General features: G+C 35.9%; 1 protein-coding gene across 2 annotated transcripts in view; it reads left to right on the forward strand.

Moving 5' to 3' along the window:
• The window catches only part of LOC121072170 (fibroblast activation protein alpha), a 43,335-nt gene extending 22,338 nt beyond the window's left edge, over positions 1–20,997 (forward strand). For both annotated transcript variants that reach the window (XM_040561505.1, XM_040561506.1), the window contains exons 13-26: positions 927–1,031; positions 1,117–1,187; positions 1,823–1,876; positions 2,223–2,347; positions 3,596–3,643; positions 7,197–7,295; positions 8,053–8,122; positions 9,253–9,447; positions 11,471–11,525; positions 13,548–13,647; positions 17,507–17,571; positions 18,419–18,491; positions 18,756–18,829; positions 20,663–20,997. In XM_040561505.1, coding sequence (XP_040417439.1) covers positions 927–1,031; positions 1,117–1,187; positions 1,823–1,876; positions 2,223–2,347; positions 3,596–3,643; positions 7,197–7,295; positions 8,053–8,122; positions 9,253–9,447; positions 11,471–11,525; positions 13,548–13,647; positions 17,507–17,571; positions 18,419–18,491; positions 18,756–18,829; positions 20,663–20,764 — 1,236 coding nt within the window. In that variant the 3' untranslated portion in view covers positions 20,765–20,997. The remainder of the gene's footprint in view (positions 1–926; positions 1,032–1,116; positions 1,188–1,822; positions 1,877–2,222; positions 2,348–3,595; positions 3,644–7,196; positions 7,296–8,052; positions 8,123–9,252; positions 9,448–11,470; positions 11,526–13,547; positions 13,648–17,506; positions 17,572–18,418; positions 18,492–18,755; positions 18,830–20,662) is intronic.
• Positions 20,998–21,001: the final 4 nt, after the last annotated feature.

Raw genomic sequence — 21,001 nt, forward strand, 5'->3', positions numbered from 1 at the left:
GAAGTTACTAGAATTCAGTATGGGGTACCTCATGCTGTGTTTGATTATCCTGCAGTGGACTTAAATGAGAGCCTCAATTTTCACTACACTATCCTTTAAGAGGTGTTTTTATTTGAAGTAAAGATTATGCATTCAGAAGGATTAGTGCCTTGCTCCCTTTCTTTTTTTCACCTCTGCTTTTGATGTTGTGATGATGGGTTTTTATTAGAACAAATAAAATTGCACATATGCATAAATTCCTGCTTAGGCTGTATGGGATTTCAAAGATTAGAAGTATTAGAAGGAGGCTCCAGAACAATTTAGCTTGTGGTCAGAAATTCTAGTTGATCTTGGGTTAATATTATTCAAAAGTCACATCTACTTGGGAATGTTTGGTGTTTGAAGTGCTTGCAGGTCATTATTCTGTGTTCATATTTTGAAAATAAAACTTATAGTTGCAGTAGCTGGATGACAATCTTAGTAAAGAGGTGATGGTTTGAAAGAAAGCTAAATTTGAATGTTCTTACCTGGGATAATCAGTTCTTAAATATTGGTAAAGTATGGCAAAGATTAGATATCCATTTTGCTTAGTGCTATTTCTGTTGAGTGAATCAACCAAACTCTGTGGTCCACAGGACTTTCAGTTTGGCACTGTTCATGAACATTAGCTTCATTAGAAACATTATTTTTAAAATCACCTCTACATATTTTTAAATAACTACAGATCATACAGAATATGCAAAATATTCCATTTATAAATAAAGAGCTTGTATTTGTGTGGTACTTCAGGTATCTATATTATCAATTTAAGAAATCTGACATGATATAGTGTAATTTGAATGTAACCATTGAAAGAGAGTCTTGTTATTTTAATATGTAGACTATAACCTGCTGAACAGTTTGGACATTCTCTCTTTTGTCTCACCTACCATGTTTCTTTGTTCCAGTTCTTTGTTTCTACACCATATTTTACATCAGACAGCAGTTCATACTACAAAATTTTTAGTGACAAAAATGGTTATAAGCATATTCATTACATCAATGGCTCCGTGGTAAGTCAAGCAAAGTGTTCTACTTTACTGTGAATTTCTGAAATAATTCTACTATATTCAGTAATTTATATATCTTGTTTTGCAGGAGAATGCAATCCAAATTACTAGTGGAGAATGGGAAGCAATATACATTTTCAGAGTAACAAATGATGCAATGTAAGTATCACACAGAAGAGTATAGATTGTGAGTATTGTCAGTAAGAGTAGTACTTAATCATTTGACACACAGCAGCCATTTGTCAACTCATTAAGTTATAACTAGCTCGTTACAATGTATCTAGTAACTCAATGCATCCACAACAAATTTGTATGCAAAAGCATTGCTCAATTTTGCAAACTTCTTTTACTTGTGGGAGATTCTTTGCAATTGCCCTCAATCTTTTTGTTTATCGTCATCGCCCATCTTAGACAGTCTTATCTAGGGATATGTAAATTTAAGTATGTGGTTATCCCACATACAACTAGAAAGTATTTTTATTTTGTTGAGTATGAGTTGTGGTTTCTCATTCAGGTTACTATATATATAGATATATAATTGGAAGAGTGATTGAGTGATTAGCTTTTGTGAATTAAGATGGAACTCTCATTTATATGGTGTATTTGTCATCTAATGAGAGTCTGAGCAAAGATTTATTAAGATGAAAGGCATGTAAGCTTAACTCATTCTTCCGTCTTATGCAGAAATCTCAAAAAGCGTAAGTTAACTTCCAAGACATCTTTTTGTCTTGATGCTGGTTCATAGTTCATCGGTTTATGGATTATTTACAAATTATATACAAATTAATTTACAGTTTCTACTCAAGCAATGAATTTGAAGGCTATCCAGGAAGAAGAAATATTTACAAGTAAGTGCTATCAACATTATCTTAATGATAATAGGTTAATAGACGATGGGTGTGGATTTGTCAATAAAATAATTTAATTTCCAAATAATTTATTTAATTTCATTAAGTGTAATTTCATGAGTTATCTTAACTAAATCTTTACTTGACATTATATCTGAGAATTGAGGACAAGAACTATCTAAAGGCTTAATAAACTGTTAGGAAAAATATGCTAAAAAGGGAAAACATTTATTTTTAAAAGGAACTGTTTTGAAAGTAGAATGCCTGTGTTCCAGAACATGAAGCAGACATATATGATGTCGGTTGTAGCAAAATAAATAATTGCTTTATTTTATTTTTCCCCTAGACTCAGTATTGGAAGTAAACCTATCAGAAAACAGTGTATTACTTGTAATTTAAGGAAAGAGAGATGCCAATATTATACAGCAAGGTTCAGTGAACGTTCTAAGTATTATGCCTTGATCTGTTATGGTATGTATAGCATGTAAACAAACAAATAACTAATTGTTCTGTTGGACATATCAGAAGCATAGATAATATTATCACAGCATACATAATAAATTACCACAGATGATGGCTAGATGAATCACAGAAATTTCACTGTAATCAGAAGACATTTCCACACTCTTTTTTATGTCCTAAAATCTTGGAAAAATGCTTCAAAAATATAAATATTTTCACACTTTTTTTTACCACCCCCCCCCAAAAAAAATGTTTTTTAGAATTAAAAACAAAATTTTGAAAGTCCTTCATGACACAAAACAAATTTTAAGCTGACTCATCAAAGTCATTCTTGCAGCAGCAAGTGCAGGATTTTGTAAAAGACAGTGATTTCCAATGAACATGATCAAAGTTAGCTCTGAGAATTCACTACGATGTGTTATCAAATTGAAACAATTAAAACTTAGGTCAGCCTCAAAATGTTGAATATTTACTACCTGAAAAAAAATTTAATAACATCTTTAAAAAAAAAAAATTAAAGATTTTTAAAGATTTTAAAGATTTTTTAAAGATTTAAAAATCTTTAATAACAGAACTACGAAAAATTCATCAAGATGTATGATTATTGAAACCGCTTATAACACAGAAGTATGAGTGATGAGTTCATCCATTACGGTAATCAAAGAATAGTTAAGTAACAATGTTCCCTAAAAAAGGGAAAAAAGCTGTCCAAAGTTTCCCTTTTGCGTACTTCATATAAAGCTTACTGTTCTTCTGCACTGAATCATCAGCTGAACAGTTCTTTGGTCCTCTGTTAAGCAGAGGACCAAATGTAGCTAATAACAACACCTTTCAATCATTCTTGTACAAAATAGTCAGTAAGGTCATCACCATATGAAATCCAGTCACCTTCACAAATACAATTTGACATGCTCTCAGAAGAATGTTTCACATTGTTAGTTCTGCATTCACCTTATGTAATCACATCTAAGGTATTAACTAGATGTCAATTCTCTAAGGAGGAAGAGTTGGCTGATATGTTACTTCTATTATGTTTGTTAAGTTATGTAGGTATACATGCAAGTCTACATACACACAGTACCTTATGTATTTTGTACAGCAAGGTCTAGTGGGTTTTGCAGCAGAGAAGATTCAGAATGGCAGAAGGTTATATTCAACTCTTTAATTCCTGTCAGTTCCAACAGTAATGTAACCTACACTTTACCACCAAATTCTGGCTTCAAACTGTAAACAACCTTCTTTTGATTCTTATGACAGGTCCTGGGATTCCTATTTCCACTCTTTTTGAGAACCAGGGTGATAGAGGTACTGAAAATATCCTGCCTATTTCTGGATGCTTGTTTTTCTCATTGATCTTCACTATGCAGATCCCCTAATGCAATATTTAGGATTGTGATCAAGTAGCGTTGCATCTTGTTTGTGCTTCAAAAAGTATTAGTAAAATATCTAGCGTCTTTCTAGCTTTGTTAATTAGTAAAATCCAAACGTCAATGAACACAATGATGCCTTTATTTTCATTTCTGAGTCCCACACTTTTATGGCATCCCGATGGTTTACCTGTTTACATATTATAGATGCAATTATTATATTGGCAATTCTTTGGCTACCAAATATTGGTTCAAAGTTTGTAGAAGACCTTATCATGATTTCCAAACTATTTCTTTTCACAGCTCAAGGTTTTCTGATTATATATATATATTATTTATTTTTTCTGTGAAGTAACCCTACCCTATGCAAGAGGCTACAGTGTACTATTAAGAGTTTGCAGTCTGAGCTACTGAACTGTACTAATTAGAATTTGGATGCTCTTCAGCCATCAGAAGAGATTTCAGGGAAGAGCAGAAGCTCTTTCAGATGAAATGAGAAAAATACCCATTCAAATAACTGTTTCAGAGAAGGTGTAATTACACAAAATAGGAACTCCAGTAAGAAACATGCAGAGTCCACCTCTCTCTCTCTCTCTCTCTCTCTCCACCCCCCCCGCCCCACCCGCCCCACCCACACACACACACTTTTTACCTAAAAAATTCTTCTCAAACTTAAAAAGCTCTCAGTCTTGAAATGCTAATAAAAATACCATGGTCCAGTAAAAAAACTTAAGTGATTCAACTTTCCCCCACCCTTCCCCAATAATCAGGGGAAACCCACAGGTAGCTCTAATGCCAGTTTAGCCTTTATTAACATCTAACTATTAAATGAACGGTTTTTGACCAGAAGGCACACAAAAACATGTGGAAAACAAATTCTGTAATATTGTTGAGCTAAATTAATCAGTGTTGTTTCATGTAGAAGTCAATTAATTGCAACGTAAGACTATTTTGACTCCAATAGGAGTTGATACCTCTTAGTGTTTAATCACTCAAAAATGTTTACGGATGGAAAAGCTTGCTCAAAGTACCTATTATAATTGTGCTAGAAAAAAAAAACACTATGTTCTTTGTTATTTCTTTTGCAGAAGGTTTAAAAACAGTCAGTGCCTGTTTTTTTTTATATTTAATCCACTGTCATAGCTTAGTGTTTTCCGTGATTCATTACAACCTTGTGTATCAAGGGCCCCTACCATCTATCTTCTTTATCAAAGTAAGAATTATATGAAATGCAGCAAAGTGCCCAACTATAAATATGCATTTCTTAACCTCTCTGCAGGAGAGAACAATTTTAGTCAAGGAATCTTTACCACTCTTTCATAATGCCTCACTCTGCTGTTATTCTTCAGGAATAAAAACAAATTCAGGCTCTTCTTTGACCTTTTGGATGACTTTTTGTGTATTAATCTTACTTAAGTCCCTTGCTTTTGTAATCTCTTCTGTGATACAAAACTATTTGTTATGGACTGGACTGCAAGCTGTGAAAGAGTGGTAGTGGATCTATTTTCATTGCATTTTGGCAGCATTTTGAAAATATGTCACCCATGAATTTTAGTAGAAATCCTATAGTTAAATCGACATAGACCAGTTTGGAAGCTCCCTCCAGCATGCCTACAATTCATTTGTGGTAGTGGACAAGTTTCAGGAGATTTGAGGGGAAGGATGGAAAAGGGTTCAGCTGAGTTTAGGTAAGTATCCAAAGCAGGATGATCTTTCAGCTATAAAAACTCAGTTGAGCCTGCAAGAATTGTCAGAGTACTTTGAAAGAACAAATTCCAGTGTTATATTTCAGGCATTTTCAGAGCACAATCTAGTTCAAGACATGCTGAGAGAAGTAATTGTTTGTTTTTTTTGTCACTTCCAGAAACTGGAAGTGCCTTCCATCAAAAAATAAAAAAAATAAATAAAATAATAATAATAATAATAATAATAATAAATCTCCTGAAGTCTATAAAAGTTCTATTTAATTTTGAAAATGAAGCTGAAAGTACAGTTTTTTTTTATGTACAATATTCTTAATCCACTAATACTCTTGGAAAAATGCATATGCAAACAATACCCAGTGAATTCATAATATATAGCTCTGTGGTCTATGCTGGAAAATAACTAAATTATAGTGATTTTAAAATGATATAAAAGAATCATAGAATCATAGAATAGAATCACAGAATATCCCAAGTTGGAAGGGACCCATAAGGATCATCAAGTCCAACTCATGGCACCGCACAGGTCTACCCAAAATTTTAGACCATGTGCACAGTCCAATCGCTTCTTAAATTCAGACAGGCTTGGTGCAGTGACTGCTTCACTGGGGAGCCTGTTCCAGCGTGCGACCACCCTCTCGGTGAAGAACCTCTTCGTGAAGCCCAGCCTAAACCTCCCCTGCCTCAGCTTAACACCGTTCCTGCGGGTCCTATCACTGGTGATTACGGAGAATATGTCAGTGCCTGCCTCTCCACTCCCCCTCGCGGTGAAGTTGTAGACTGTGATGAGGTCTCCCCTCAGCCTCCTCTTCTCCAGGCTGAACAGGCCCAGTGACCTCAGCCATTCCTCATACATCTTCCCCTCTAGGCCCTTCACCATCTTCGTCACCCTCCTCTGGACACTCTCCAACAGTTTAATGTCCTTTTTGCACTGTGGTGCCCAGAACTGCACACAGTACTCGAGGTGAGGCCGCACCAGTGCAGAGTAGAGCGGGACAATCACTTCCCTCGACCGACTAGCAATGCCGTGCTTGATGCATCCCAGGATACGGTTGGCCCTCCTGGCTGCCAGGGCACACTATAAAAGTAAATTGGGTCCCAAGCAAGTAAAGTATATATATATATATATATATATATATATACACGCATATATATATATATTTGAAGCTAAGTTTGCAGCAATACATTAATAAGAACAGTTACATGGTATGTCTAGTATCTTTGTGGACATACACTATACAGTAGATAAACCAAGGGTTTGCCTCATCCCCTTAAGAAATTGAGTTTTCTATGTTTGTCCAGAAACAAGGTAGTCACAAACATATATGGGCTTAACCATGCTGCCCAAGAGTCTCAGAAGTTAAACTTAAGATACTGTGGTAAGCAAGAGAGGAGATACAGAACTGGTTTTTGCATTGTGTGGTGAATTTTACATTTCCAGCTTCTGCCATATAAGAAAACTGGAGAAAGTTATTTGCAGGAGATGGGAGTTTCCTCCTAACGTCTAGAACTCTAACACTCACAGGCAGTATGCAAAATGATTAGTGTTGCAAAATGTATATCCTATAATAATCTAAGGAATATTTGTGCATCATAATACCAGTGCCTTGCTTTTATTTAGCTATATGATCAAGCCCAAACAAAACTGGCTGAGCTGATTTCATTACTCTGCTTGTAATTTTTCACAGATTTCCTTACTGTTCTAATAAGACAAAATAGAGAAATCTCAATTAATGAAGAGGCATTAACAAATGAACTACTTAATATTTGGGCATTTCTTTTCTGTAGAGCTCAGAATATTAGAAGACAACTGGGAACTGCAGTCTTCTTTGCAAAAGATCAAACTGCCAAAAGAAGAAATTAACAAACTTGAAGTGGATGGTATAAGTAAGAATTACAGTTTTTATTATACTTTCTACTCATATTTTGCCTTCATTTTGTTGTAGTAAGTATAGTCTTTCTGTAGATCAAACTTGTTAGCCTGCCAGATTAGAAATCAGAGCCCTCATTTTGCCCTGTTTGACAGTGACCAATTTATCTTTGTCTCAATGTATCTATCAGTAAAATAGTAGTTAAAACACATCTCTGCTTTGTGACGCAATTAAAAAAAATACTTTCATAATATTTGTAAAGTGTTTAAATATCACATAAAAACATAGTATATGTTTTATAGTACAGTATGGTACTAATGAAATGTGAAATGCAAACCGCCGTTAATGTGTTAAACATTATAGTGACTTGTATACACTGTTATTTGCCCTAGTGACTTTACAAACAATATTCCATAGTAGTGAATCAGTGTAATGTTTTCAAAACCCGTGTCTCAAAATCTTAGCAACAGTTGTATTCCTAATTGTGCTTTTCTAAACACCTAGAAAACTGCAAACCTAGTGTTGGTGAACTAATAATTGAATACATAGCTTAATTAAAAAAAAAACGGACACTTCAGTTTTTCAAGTTTATTCTTAAACAGTTTAATATAAACAATTACTTCTGTGGTCCTGTGGTTCACAATTCATGCACTCTGTAGTTTGTGCTGATTGTTTTTCTATTACTATTTTATTACTATTACATCAAACAATGGATTATGCTTGGAGAAATCTTTTTAACCATTAACAATATAATTTTAATTTGTCTTTTCTAGCTTTGTGGTACAAAATGCTTCTGCCCCCACAATTTGATAGATCCAAGAAGTACCCACTGCTCATTCAGGTGTATGTAACACTTCCTTTCTTTCAATTTTGTTGTTTTGTCTGAAAGAATGTTTATTATAATTTAAGGAAACCTAGGATATTTGTAACATTTTATCAAGCAAAAACAAAGAACATTTTGTTTTTGTGTTTGTTCATTTGATATGTTTAAATATACATATCAATATGTTTTCATATTGAGATCGAAATGTAAACATACACATTTTCAATGTGAAATTATTGATTTCAGCTTTGTTAATATGGAAACTATGAGTCTGCTTAATTTTCTTATGCAAAACAAACAAACAAAAAAACCTAAGCCACATGGCCTAGTTTCTTTGAAAGTTTCCTTCTAAAGAGTATATGACATGAATTGAATTTATTGCTGTCTGGAAAGGCAACAAAAAATGCATTGGTGTAAAAAAAAAATGAGGCGGAAAAATAATGGGTGTGATAAACATTATATTGTCTTTTATTAACTAGTGATGATCCAAAGTTCCAACAATGCTAAGTATGTTTGGCTGAAGTTTAGAGTAGAAGATGAAGTAATTCATGTCCTCAAGGTCAAATACGTAATTTGTATTAGGCATGTCTCCATATTGCTATGTGGGGTGTGTTCAGCCCACAGCTCCCACAGCATGTTATTCCCTACTGAATCAAAGATTTGATGATGGCCAGAAAGTGTAAGGAGCTATACTTTTTTTTTCCTGTTTTCTTTGTTAATGCATAGTATGTGTGGAGATCAAATGTCAAATAAATACAAACAAACAAACAAAAAGAATTGAAAAGGGCTGTTACACCTCATTTCTGTACCCAAGGAATTTGGAGATAATTAGAAATTGAGACTTTGAGACATACCTCCTACAAGTATCCCCCTTACAATGTATACCTGATGCTGTAACCCTTAATCTGAGCTAAAACTAATGGTTTGTGTTAGGCATAAGACATTAAGGATTTAAATGAATTTTAGATAGCAAAATCTCACAAATATATGAAAATGGTAATGGGACTGCTTCTGTCTACTGAGATTTCTAAACCACAGCCATTCAGCAAAATATTTGTAGAGAAAATGTGAGATGTACCAATATCTATAATCCAGTATCTGGTAGTCATTTATACATCTGAGTTGAAAACGTGTAAATTTCCACCTTCAGGTATGGAGGACCTTGCAGTCAGAATGTAAAGGACACATTTAGCATTAGTTGGATAACCTATCTTGCAAGCAAAGAGGGAATTATTGTTGCTCTAGTGGATGGCAGAGGGACAGCATATCAAGGTGACAAGATTTTGCATGCAGTATATCGAAGACTAGGAGTCTACGAAGTTGAGGACCAAATATCAGCAGTGAAGTAAGTAGAATATCTCCTCATAACATTTTTGTATTTACACACCTACAAAAAGTAATGTGAAAAAAATATATATTAAATGTTTTCCTGAGCCTGTCTTCTGGAGAGCTGAGGGCTACAGGAAGTAAGTCTAGACTTAAGACTTGTAGAAATAAAATATTACTTGATGTCTGTGTGGTTTTATGTGCTGTACTAAGTCCATTTACTACTAAGTTTACATTTGAACCTCAGCACTTCCATTTTGTAAGGGCATTATCAGAGGCCTCAGTCCTAGGCCTAAAGAAATATGTGCATCAGTGGTGAGAGGTAAGCTAATGTATTTTCCATTACTGTGAAGTTTTCCCTGAAGGGGAAACCTACCTCATAGGTAGTAACCATATTGATTAGCCAAAGATCCATATTGATAGACCACGGTGATTAGCTAAATATCAAATGTGGAGTTTGTAATAAAACTGAATCCTGACACTACCCTTTCAAGAGTGTAGTTAATCATAAACTTGTTCTCTATGCTGTCTTAAAATAGTAATAAACAACAGGAAGTGACTGAGGTCCTCTAGGAGATCTCCTCTCCCTCCACAAGCTGCCCTTCTGCTTCGAAACACTTAAGGTGTTCCAAGGAAAAAGAAGTCCCTAAGTGGAAGTTTTGGGAAGGGGGAAAAAGCTGAGGTTTTGTAAAGAAAGTCTGTCTGTTAAGCTTACAGATGCAGTAGCACTACTAAAGTGAGCATTTAACAAAGTGTTAGGTTGAACCCCACAGAAATGAATGCAAAGCAGGATTAAGAAATCTAGTCTAGGTTTTGATCTTGAATTGCTACTATCAGAGCATGGATAGATTTTCAAGTGCAATATCCTTTCCCTCAGTAATGGACCTGATTCTGAGAAGAAAAGCTAGAAAATGGATGTACAAGTCCAGGTTTCCACAACCTTCTCTGCTTGCTTGTGAATGGTGCCTGTATTTACAAGTGTGTGTGAGGAGGGTATCTGTTCCTTCCTGTTACTGCTTTGTGATAATTCGTTTCCACATCAATGATATAAACACACCATTATCTTTTTCAGTGTTACATGAAACAGCATATCTGTGTATCATGTCAGATTTTTCAATATAATCTATTATTTTCTTTCCTGAAACTCTTAGCAGCAACATGCTTTAAAATATCACGGGACAGAGAAGTGGTTTTTTATTACTCTGAATCGTCACTCAAACATAAAATGTCGGAGACAGAGGGAGTCTAAACTGATTCTGCAGTTGCAGAATTTGCTGAGATGGGCTGTGAAGAAATGACCTCAGACTTCACACTTCCCAATTTTCTGTCAGCACCTAGACTAAATTTTTATTCAGTTAAATGCATTGCATTCCATCTTACTGATCTAACACATGGTTTAAAATGAATGATTTTTAGAAACAATCATATACTCTAGTGGGAAACCTTGGAGGAGCTTTTACTGTAGGAGGAACCCCATGGATTAAGACAGTAATTTTACAAATCTGAATCATTTTTTGGCTTATCTAACTTTGTCCCACCCATATTGTATTGGACATTTTGAGTATTGTCTGTCATTTGTGGTTGCCTTAGTAAAATACTGCTAGAAGCTGCTGGTATATTTTCTGGGATGTATCTGAAGATATTTTATTCTTGCTCTTGAATGTTGTCTTTTGCTTATGTATGATGTTTAAGTTAAAGAGAGGGTCTGGACAGTGTATCCAGGTGAATATTAAGTATAAGAAAAAACAACTTTTTTTACATGAAGCCAGTTGTTCCTCTGGAACAAAAAATACTAAGAAAGTATTCATTTCAGCAATGTTTATTCTTTAAAGAAAAAATCTTCCTTTCCTCTGAAATGTCTTTGAGTTGAATAACTGATGCTTTGTAGAAATCTGACATGCTATGCTGATTGTCAGTTTGATCAAATTGCTGTGATGTTTGGAAAAAAGTGAAAAAAAAATTTTTTTTTTGCTAATTGGCTAAAGTATTATCAATCTTGGTTTGCAATAATGCATTCATTTCTGTGATTTTCTTTTCCACAGGAAATTTATAGAAATGGGTTTTATTGATGAGAAACGAATAGCGATATGGGGCTGGGTGAGTGGTTCATCTTTTTTATATCTATCTTTAAATAATCCTGCAGTATAATTTTATATAATTCTTCCTTTTTCTGTCCTAAATCTATATAAAGAGATTGGCTGAAGACAACTTCAGGGACAGCATAAATGCCACACAACCCCTTTATAAACATTTTAAGATGTTCAAGCCATCTGGCTCAATTGTTTTTCTTCGTCATGAATGGCTAGATTAAGAATGCAATATCAAGAAAGAATTTTTCTTCCTTTCTCTCTTCCTTTCTTTCTTTTTCTTTCTCTCCTCCCTTCCTCCCTTCTGTCTTTCTTTTTCATTGCTGTTGTTTGTTTGTTTTCCTTGGCCCAGTTTCATCGTAAGAGGCTTGCCCAGAAACACTGGGCAACTGTAATTGTAGGAGTTGCCTGATTTTAGACAGCACATGAGCAGGGTTGCTAAAATCTCTCTATTAATCTAATATTTAAATTACTCTGGTCAGACAGAGCTATAACTAGGATAAAATGTGGTGTCATAAGGTGAAATTAAAGTGACATTAATCATGTTAAGACCACGTGAAAATACAATTTTTTTAATCACATCATATTTTATTTAACTACAGTGTTTCTGGAACCAATTAGGTGATTTCAACCATCTAAAGCATTGTATTCCAGTAGCAGATATATTATTTAAATAACAGCACTATTGCCAAACCTGTCAGTATTTTTTTTTTCTTTTCTTTTTTTTCCATTTATTATTACCATTTCCTGGTCCATATCCTTTGAATAGAGTTGGAAGCTGTATCCTTATTTATAGCCTGCAGTTTGACAGGTATGCATGAACTGTACCACTCATCGTACTTTCAGACTCACCAAACTCTTTTGGATGGTAAAAGTACTTAAATGACCACTAAGGCAATTCAGGTTTCGAACTCCACCTCTCTGACTCTCACAGTACATAGATTTACCTGCCTGATCTTAATCCTTTACTCTGTAGCCTTGTGGACTGCTTTTTTTTGAAGATCAAATGAAGCAAGCAAATGCTCTTGAAAGGTTTTATGAGTTACCATTTCCTTAAGCATATCCATCGCTGTCATTTCAAGCATGACTCTCAAGAGTAGAAAGGGACTAACTTACTTCTCTACAAATTAACTAAATTAATAAATAATGATCTGTGCATACTGCCCTTAATCATTCATATGCTATTGATAAGATTAATAATTTAAAAAATTCTGCATGACACACCCATCCCTCTATTCCAGAATAAACAGGAGCCCATTATTTCCCAAAGATCTTATACAAGTATTTTCCAACCCCAGTTCCACATCCCATGTACAATCAAACGGAATGCTTTTTATTACAATATCTTCTCCTTTCTCAGCTTCTAGCCCCACATTGTTGCACATCTATTCTGATATCTAGACTTACTTTGCCTAACTTCCATCTATGAACTTGTTCTTCCTTATTGGGTCCCAGTCTGAGGAATCGGGCCAGAATAGCAGCCAGCGGTAGAGACAAATTGCTCCAACTTCAAGTTCTCAAATATCTAAGCCTGTTAGTACTGGGGATGGAGATGGTTCAATATAGCAAACATTCAAAAAAGGTAGTTAGATGATAAGGGTGGGAAAACCTATGACTCTTCTTGGAGGGGCACACTGACAGGATGAGAGGCAATGAACACAAGTTACCACAAGGAATGTTTTGATTGGGTATTAGGAAAAAAAATATATGACAACAGTTTTCAACATTGAAATATGTTGACTAGAAAGGCTGTGGAATTTGGATGTGCCTCTGATTGATCTCATTTAATTTTGAAGTTAGCCCTGTTTTGAGATAGTTTGCACTGATTAGATTACCTTGAATTACCCTGCCAACTTAAATTTTTTTATGATTCTAAATGCTAACAAGAGCAATATCCTGTGATAAGTGCTGAAGAAAAGAAAGAAAGAAAAGAAAGAAACTCTTTACTTTGGAATTAGTTTATATGAGTTTGATTTGGAAAACAAAATGATACTTCACCAATAATTTTAAACTGTCTGTGATTTCTTCCTAGTCCTATGGTGGATACGTAACTTCTCTGGCACTTGGATCTGGCAGTGGAGTATTTAAATGTGGAATGGCTGTGGCTCCTGTTTCCAGCTGGGAATATTACGGTATGGAAAATCGTCATAAACACTGACTTGGAAAGAGAGATAGCATTTAATGACTTTCTAAATTAAATCATTGCAAGAGAATGTCAATATGAAACTTAAAGACAGTGCAATTACCTAGACATAAAACTTTTAAGACCTTAAGTTTAATATTTTCCGTGCTGAAAATAACTGATTGCAACTGTCAGTTTGGAACGGATTTTGTCACATAGAAGTTATGCACAGACAATTCTATATGCACATCTGTAACAGTCTGTAAAGTCCTCTTGATAAACACTATATTCAGGAATGATCTCCCTGAAAAAATCTTGTTAAAACTGAATTCAGAAACAGCTGAAATGTTTTTCTGCCCATAATGTAATCACAGTGCACTTCGACTTCAGTTACTGCAGATGGCCTCTGTCAGGAATCAGTATCTCTGATGACTGCAGTTATTTTCCAAAAGCAGTGGAAAATAGAGGGACTCAGTTCTGTCTGATATCTTATTTTTTATTTTTAAATATTTTCCCTTTAGATGTTTCTCAACCACACCTCCAGTGTTGTTGTGTTACGAGACATATTTTTCTTTATTGACTCAGACTCCAAACTGTTTTGAGGAAACAACTCTGAGAGTATACTCCCAGGGCCTTGCTGTGTGAATAAAGCAGGCACATACGCACTTACTTGCAGACCTGTTAAGCTTTTGGCATGGTGTAAAGGAACCTTAGTGTAAAAAAGAATCCTGCCATGCATGTTTTCAATGAGCAAAATGTAACACTTTGAACACATTTACTTAGCATATGGTCGTTGCTAAGAAGTCTTGGTTATAAGAAATTTTTTTGGTTAAATGGGAAGGATTGCTTCCCTGACTGCTAGCACAGACATTCCTTGTATTTATGGTGTTTTGCAAACAAGGGGAAAAACATTTGTATGACACAGGAAGCATAATCTTCATGTTTTCACTGGCATGAACATTTTTGAAGACATTTTCACTCATGATCACAAAATTATTTCCAGAGTGCAGGCATAAAACACTATTTTGCAAAAGTCCTTCAATAAGGGAAAAGTTATAAACATTTGTTTGGGCATTAAAAATCGGATGAAGTTTTTTAAGTAAAAGCAGATTAGACCCACACCATTGCAATCTTTACTTTAGCTGATTTTTCAAAAGAGCATTAAAAAATCTTGCTAAAAGCACATTGTAAAATCCAGACAGGCAAACGTACCTCCCCAAAGGAAGGAAGGAAGGAAGCATAACAAAGTAATGAGTCATGAGTTCTGGCAAACAGATCAAGTTGATATTAGGGTGAACTGTGTTAGGGGCAAAACTACAGGATGCTACATATTTGAGACTCCAAGCAGGGTCAGTATGTTACAGGATGTACTGGCCCCTAGAGCTTCTAAGTTTTGTCCTGCCCTCTTTTATATGCACAGATCAGAGTTTGCAGCATAATCTTTTCTCTGAAATCCTCCCACTCACCTCCATTTTCTGTCAGAGTTAATATAGCAGCTGAACAGTTATAAGGGAAGTTGCATTCAGGGACAACATATAGTTAAAAGCATTAAATATGTGACTGTTTTATTAAAATTCTCAATCTCCTTTTTCTTCCTCAGTAATTGACAAGCTGAATCTTCCACTTAGTCATTATAATGCAATTCTTGCTGACCTCAGTGGACTTGTTGTAGCTCTACTGGTAGAAGAGAGTGGAGAATTTGGCTCAAAATACTGTAGAAATGCCAGCCATTCAAAAAGAGTTTATTTTTTTGAAAACTCAAGCCCAATATGGTTGTTTGACACTGTGTTGACAACAGATATTGCACATTTTCTGTTTTCATTGAACGATAAAGAATTTTGATAAAAGATAGGCTACTTAAATTTTTCTGTATTTAGTTTATGACGAATTATCTTCAGGAACCTTACCTGGCTGATCTGGGAGACACAGTACAAATCTTTAGCACTTGGTGGTAACGTATATAAAGAATATATAATAAACCATGGGCACATGGCTATACTGAGTCATTTTCCATCCCTGGGGGAACTCTCACTTCTATTTTTTCTCAAAATTAATCTAATGCAGTGTATGAAACTGGACAACAAGGTACAGGCCTGGCAGATGAGGGGAAAGCAGTGGATATTGTCTATCTGGACTTCAGTAAGACTTTTGACACTGACTCCCACGAATCCTCAAATACAAACTGTTAATGTATGGGCTGACTGAGCAGACAGTGAGGTGGATTGAAAACTGGTTGAACAGCTGAGCCCAGAGTGGGGTGGTCAGTGGCACAAAATCTAGTTGGAGGCCAGTAACTAGTGGCTTGGGAGGGGTGGATGATAAACCATAGTGTGATGCTGCAAGCCAGAGGGACCTCAACAGGTTAGAAAATGGGCTGACAGGAACCTCATGACATTCAACAAGCAGAAATGCAAAGTCCTGCTCCTGGGGAGGAACAACCCCAGGTACCAACATTTGCTGGTGGCCACCCAGCTGGAAAGCAGTTTTGCAGAAAACAACCTGGAGGGCCTGGTGGGCACCAAGTTGAACATGAGTCAGCAATGTGTCATTGATGCAAAGAAGGCTAATAGTATCCTGGGCTTCATTAGGCAAAGTATTGCCAACAGGTCGAGGGAGGTGATCCTTCCCCTCTATTCAGCACTGGTGAGGCCACACCTAGACTGCTGTGTCAAGTTCTGAGCTCTTCAGTACAAGAGAGACATGGAGATGCTGGAAATTGTCCAACAAAGCACCATGAAGATGATTAAGGGACTGGATCATCTGGATCATCTCCCCTGTGAGAAAAGGCTGAGACATGTGGGACTGTTTAACCTCAAAAAGAGATGCCTCGGGGGGATGTTATCAATGCCTATAAATACATCGAGGAAATGGGCACAAACTCACTTAGAGGATGTCCTGTCAACATCAGAAAACACTTTACTGCATGGGGAAAGCACTGGCACAGTTTGACACAAAGAGGTTGTGAAGTCTCCCACCTTGGAGGTATTCAAAAGCTGTCTGGACATGGTCGACATGGTCCTAGGCAGTCAGTTCTAGAGGATCCTGCATTGGTCCTGGTTGGACCAGATGACCTCCAGATTTCCCTTCCAACATCAACTAGTCTGTGATTCTGTAGACAATCTCAATTCCTTACTGACTACGATGGCCATCACCTCTAAATATGGGAGGGAAAGATGCCAGCTTTTCTTCATCAGAAAGCCCTGACTCTATTAAATAAATAAAATTCCTGTAATACCGCAGCTTGACCACTCAATATGTGCTGGTTACTCTTTCAAGGAAAAGTCATAAAGAAAGTAATGCTCTTGTAGTGACAGCTGCTGCATCAATTTTCCACAGATTTTCATAACTACTATTAGTTAAATTACAAACATGCAGGCAGTTTAAAGATAGCTGAAACCTAATGGTTTCATTTCCTGCTCCCCCATAATTGTTGCTTATATTCATTCAATAGGATAAGGGCAATGTTTTTTCCATATTAACTATATATACTCATACACATCCCAGGCTGGAATTCTGCTCTGCTTCTCTTTTCAAGATGTCAACAGTAGTGTGTGTTGTCTTTCTACCACACACATTTATTGGCTCATTCAACTTACTTCTGGAATTCAAACCAGTAGCATAAAGCAGTATCAGTTAATTACCTTTATCCACAAAATGTTAACTCCACAGATGAGTATCGAATCACTATTTCTACAAGGACTGTTTGGAGGACATGTATTAATTAACTTTCATATTTTTTAGTATGTTTAGATTTGGTGTATTATGAGGAAACCAAGCAGAACAGATATAGTTAAAATAAACAGTCAATTTTCTATGTGTCACTGGAGAAACAAAAATATCTTTAGCTTTTTTATTCTTTAATATCACAGCATCTATCTACACAGAACGATTTATGGGTCTTCCTGTAGAGTCCGATAATCTTGAGCACTACAAGGTGAGAATTCTCTTTCTGTGTTCATTTGACTTAAACCTGAGTCACACTTCCATGGACAACCATAATAATAAAGAAATAAAATGACCTGCCAGCTCTCATAGTGGCAGCCCTGTAACAGCTAAAGCTGCTGCTGTGAAATTCATATCTCTGTAGTTCCTCCTGGTTTTGTATTTATCAATTGTAAATATGATAAATTGTAGGATCCTTATTTTCTCATTGATTTGACAGTGCAAATCATTAATTTAGGAAAGAACTTATGTGAGAGAGGTTAAGATGTCGATGTTTTGGTTTGTACCCTTAACTATGGTATGCAAGCTGCTTCATGCAAATTTAGCTGTCTGATAATAATATCTACATAGTGAACAGTCAGAACCTCCCCTACCTGGAACAGATTGCATTTCTGCTTTTCTTCACATTGATAGGAAATCTGTAACTTCATCTAGCAGTGCACATACCAGCTCTGAATACAAACAGCCCTGAATTAAACCCAAAGACTTTAACTCAAAGCCTCCTATAAAGGTTTTTGTATCGTGTTCTCAGTACCTATTCTCCATCCTAACCCCAACAGCAGAAATGCTCAATACCAAACAGCTCTGGTAGAGCTGTCTAGGTAGCCAGAAATTGCAGAGTTCAGAGAATGCCACATGGTAGGTACTATGCTTTTTGTGAAGTTGTCATAAATGTATATAGTTTCTATTAATCTCAGATTGAGATGAAGTCACTGATGTCGTTATTATGCCAGTCCAACTGTTTGATTGTGATTACACTGGTTAATGGAAGCCTTTTGACTCTGTGATTGAGTGGTTGAAATTGAAGCTGCTGAACTGTTCACTTTTCCTCTCAACAGAATTCAACTGTGATGGCAAGAGCAAAGAATTTCCAAAACGTGGAGTATCTCCTCATCCATGGAACAGCAGATGGTGAGGTTTGCAAATGGTAGTACAAATACAGAGCCAGAATCACTTTGTTTGAAAAACATTAAGCATCTTTCTGTGCCTTTGATTAGGATGACTACTTAGATCTTTGTTAGATTTCCATATGACATATTATAAGGTGCTTAGTCTTTCTTAGTCATGTCAACTGTATCACTCGATAATTAGTGGACACAACTTAATGCACTAGAATTTTATGCTTTGTGGTATTTACACGTTTCAACAGCCAATCGCTTTTTTTTCCTTTTTCAGATAACGTACATTTCCAAAACTCAGCACAAATTGCAAAAGCTCTGGTTAACGCACAAGTGGATTTCCAGGCAATGGTAAATAGCAGACTATTTTTCATTTTGAACAACGTTTTATAGCTTTATCAATAAGCTTATCTTATATTTGGTGACATTTTTAAGAACCCAGTTCAACAGAACATTCTTCAAAATCTGGCATTAAATCTAGTTAGTGCATTTGTTACTCTTTATAAGTAATTTCTTCTTCAGAGGATTTGCCTGCTCTTTTTTATTTGTTTTTTGTTTCTCTCTTCCCCTTTGGATGTTAATGAAATTTCTCTCATAAAGAATAACTTAGAGGCTTTTAAAATGAGCCAGGGAGAAGAATGAGAATCCAGCCTTCTTATAAAAGTTGCTGATAGCTAGTAAAAGAGAGGAAGATGAAAAAGCTGGCTTCTGGGACCAAATCCATCAGTGCTTCTGATGGATTCTCTTTACCTGGACATGCCTGCCACAGGCAGGAGGCGAAACACAGGGGAAAAAAGGGGAATGAAGTATCCAAATACTGTATCCAGGATGAGGGGGAAAAAAAAGAAAGAAAAAAAAAAAGCGTCTGCAAAATTTGCTTGGAGTAGTTGGAGTACCAGGTGCAGGCAAACAGAAACACATAGGCAAGAGGTTAGAAGATAAAAATGAGGAATGAACAGGGAAAAAGTAGTACTGAATTATATGTTAAGCAATGCTTCTGCACCTTCTTTCTCCAGACTAATGGCAAAAGGATCTGCCTGCTATCAAACATACTGGCCTTCTGCCTCAGACCACTTTCCCAGGTCCATGAACTTACCAAACAAGGATCAGACAGAGGTCTCCCTGTACTTGAGATTTGTAGGCCCTTTTGTGAATTCCCCATCTTCTAACTTCACTGATATTTAGCAAACCTGGTTTATTTCTCAAGTATCTGGGATTCTGTATGCAGTTGTAGTCATTCTTGCTCAGCTACAGTAAAGTCTCAGTAGAGTTAGAAGGAAAATCAAGGGAACATCCTTGATTTACTTTATGAAAGCAGGCCATTTTTAGTCTAGTGAAATAAAATCTGAAAATTCTGTGATTGCTATGGAGGATAACTACAGAGAAAAAAAAAAGCTATTGAAGCTAAAAAACTGTTTTAGCAGAAGAATAAATGTATATATAGTACTGACAAATACATTGAGGTCAAAAGTTAGAAGAATTTTCTGTTAAAACAGCTAGGCTTTGGAACGAGCAGTGTAAGGGGGAGCATGGCAAAAACCAACCTACTTTTAAGCTTCAGGTTAATACATTCACTACAAAGGGATCAGACTTTGCAACCCAAAGGTGTCTCTTACTCCTTAAATGAGAAGACTGAATGATTTTTGCTCTTCCCGTTTCTAATGTCATGGAAAAGTCTCTAATAGCAAACTGTCCTGTTGTAGTTAGGTGTTCACCATTATTTCTTAAGAAGTTAGCATAATTCATATCTTATTTGCTGTAATCATTCATAATGCTTGGGGTCCTGCTGTTATGCAGGATGTGTTGAACAGAAATGCACAACATTTAGGTGAAAGCTTATTGCTGAGAGACCAGTATTCCTGTATTGCCAAGGCCATGCAGCACGTCAGGGGCATTTCATCTCTAAGGGCATCTCAAAGCTCTTTTGCCCGACTTGATACAACAGACTTGTCAGTATTGAGGCAGTAATGCTTACTCCTAGATTACAGAAAGTATAGAAACTTTGTTCTATATAGTAGAATCTACTGAAAAGGAAAAAAAAAATTAGCAGGTCCCTCTGTTTGTTTACTTGAGGCATGTACTTTTTTCTATATGGTAATGAAATGGTGGAAATGCTTAACTATTACAGAACTGAAGAGATAACGTAGGGGCTTTATGGCTTTTTTTTCTTTCTTTCTTTTTCAGTGGTATACTGATGAGAACCATGGAATTCCAGGCCTTTCCAGCAAACATCTCTACACACATATGACCCATTTCCTCAAACAATGTTTTTCTTTGTCAGAATAGATGGGCTATTCAGAGCATGCTAAGGCATCTGATACATCTCTGGGAGAATGCAATGATAACAGTGCCCGGGTTATGTAGTTTTCAGGTGGATTGATAGCAGGAACTCTGAAGTTAAAAACTTGATGTTTACATCCATTTTTTATATTGTATATTAGCAGATGTTGTGCTAATACATGTTTTGGCACATTTAACACCTGTTGGATAGAAAAAAATAAAATCAGAATGTAACACGGCATG

Source organism: Cygnus olor, chromosome 6 (genome assembly GCF_009769625.2).
Source record: "Cygnus olor isolate bCygOlo1 chromosome 6, bCygOlo1.pri.v2, whole genome shotgun sequence".
In the NCBI taxonomy this organism is placed as follows: domain Eukaryota; kingdom Metazoa; phylum Chordata; class Aves; order Anseriformes; family Anatidae; genus Cygnus; species Cygnus olor.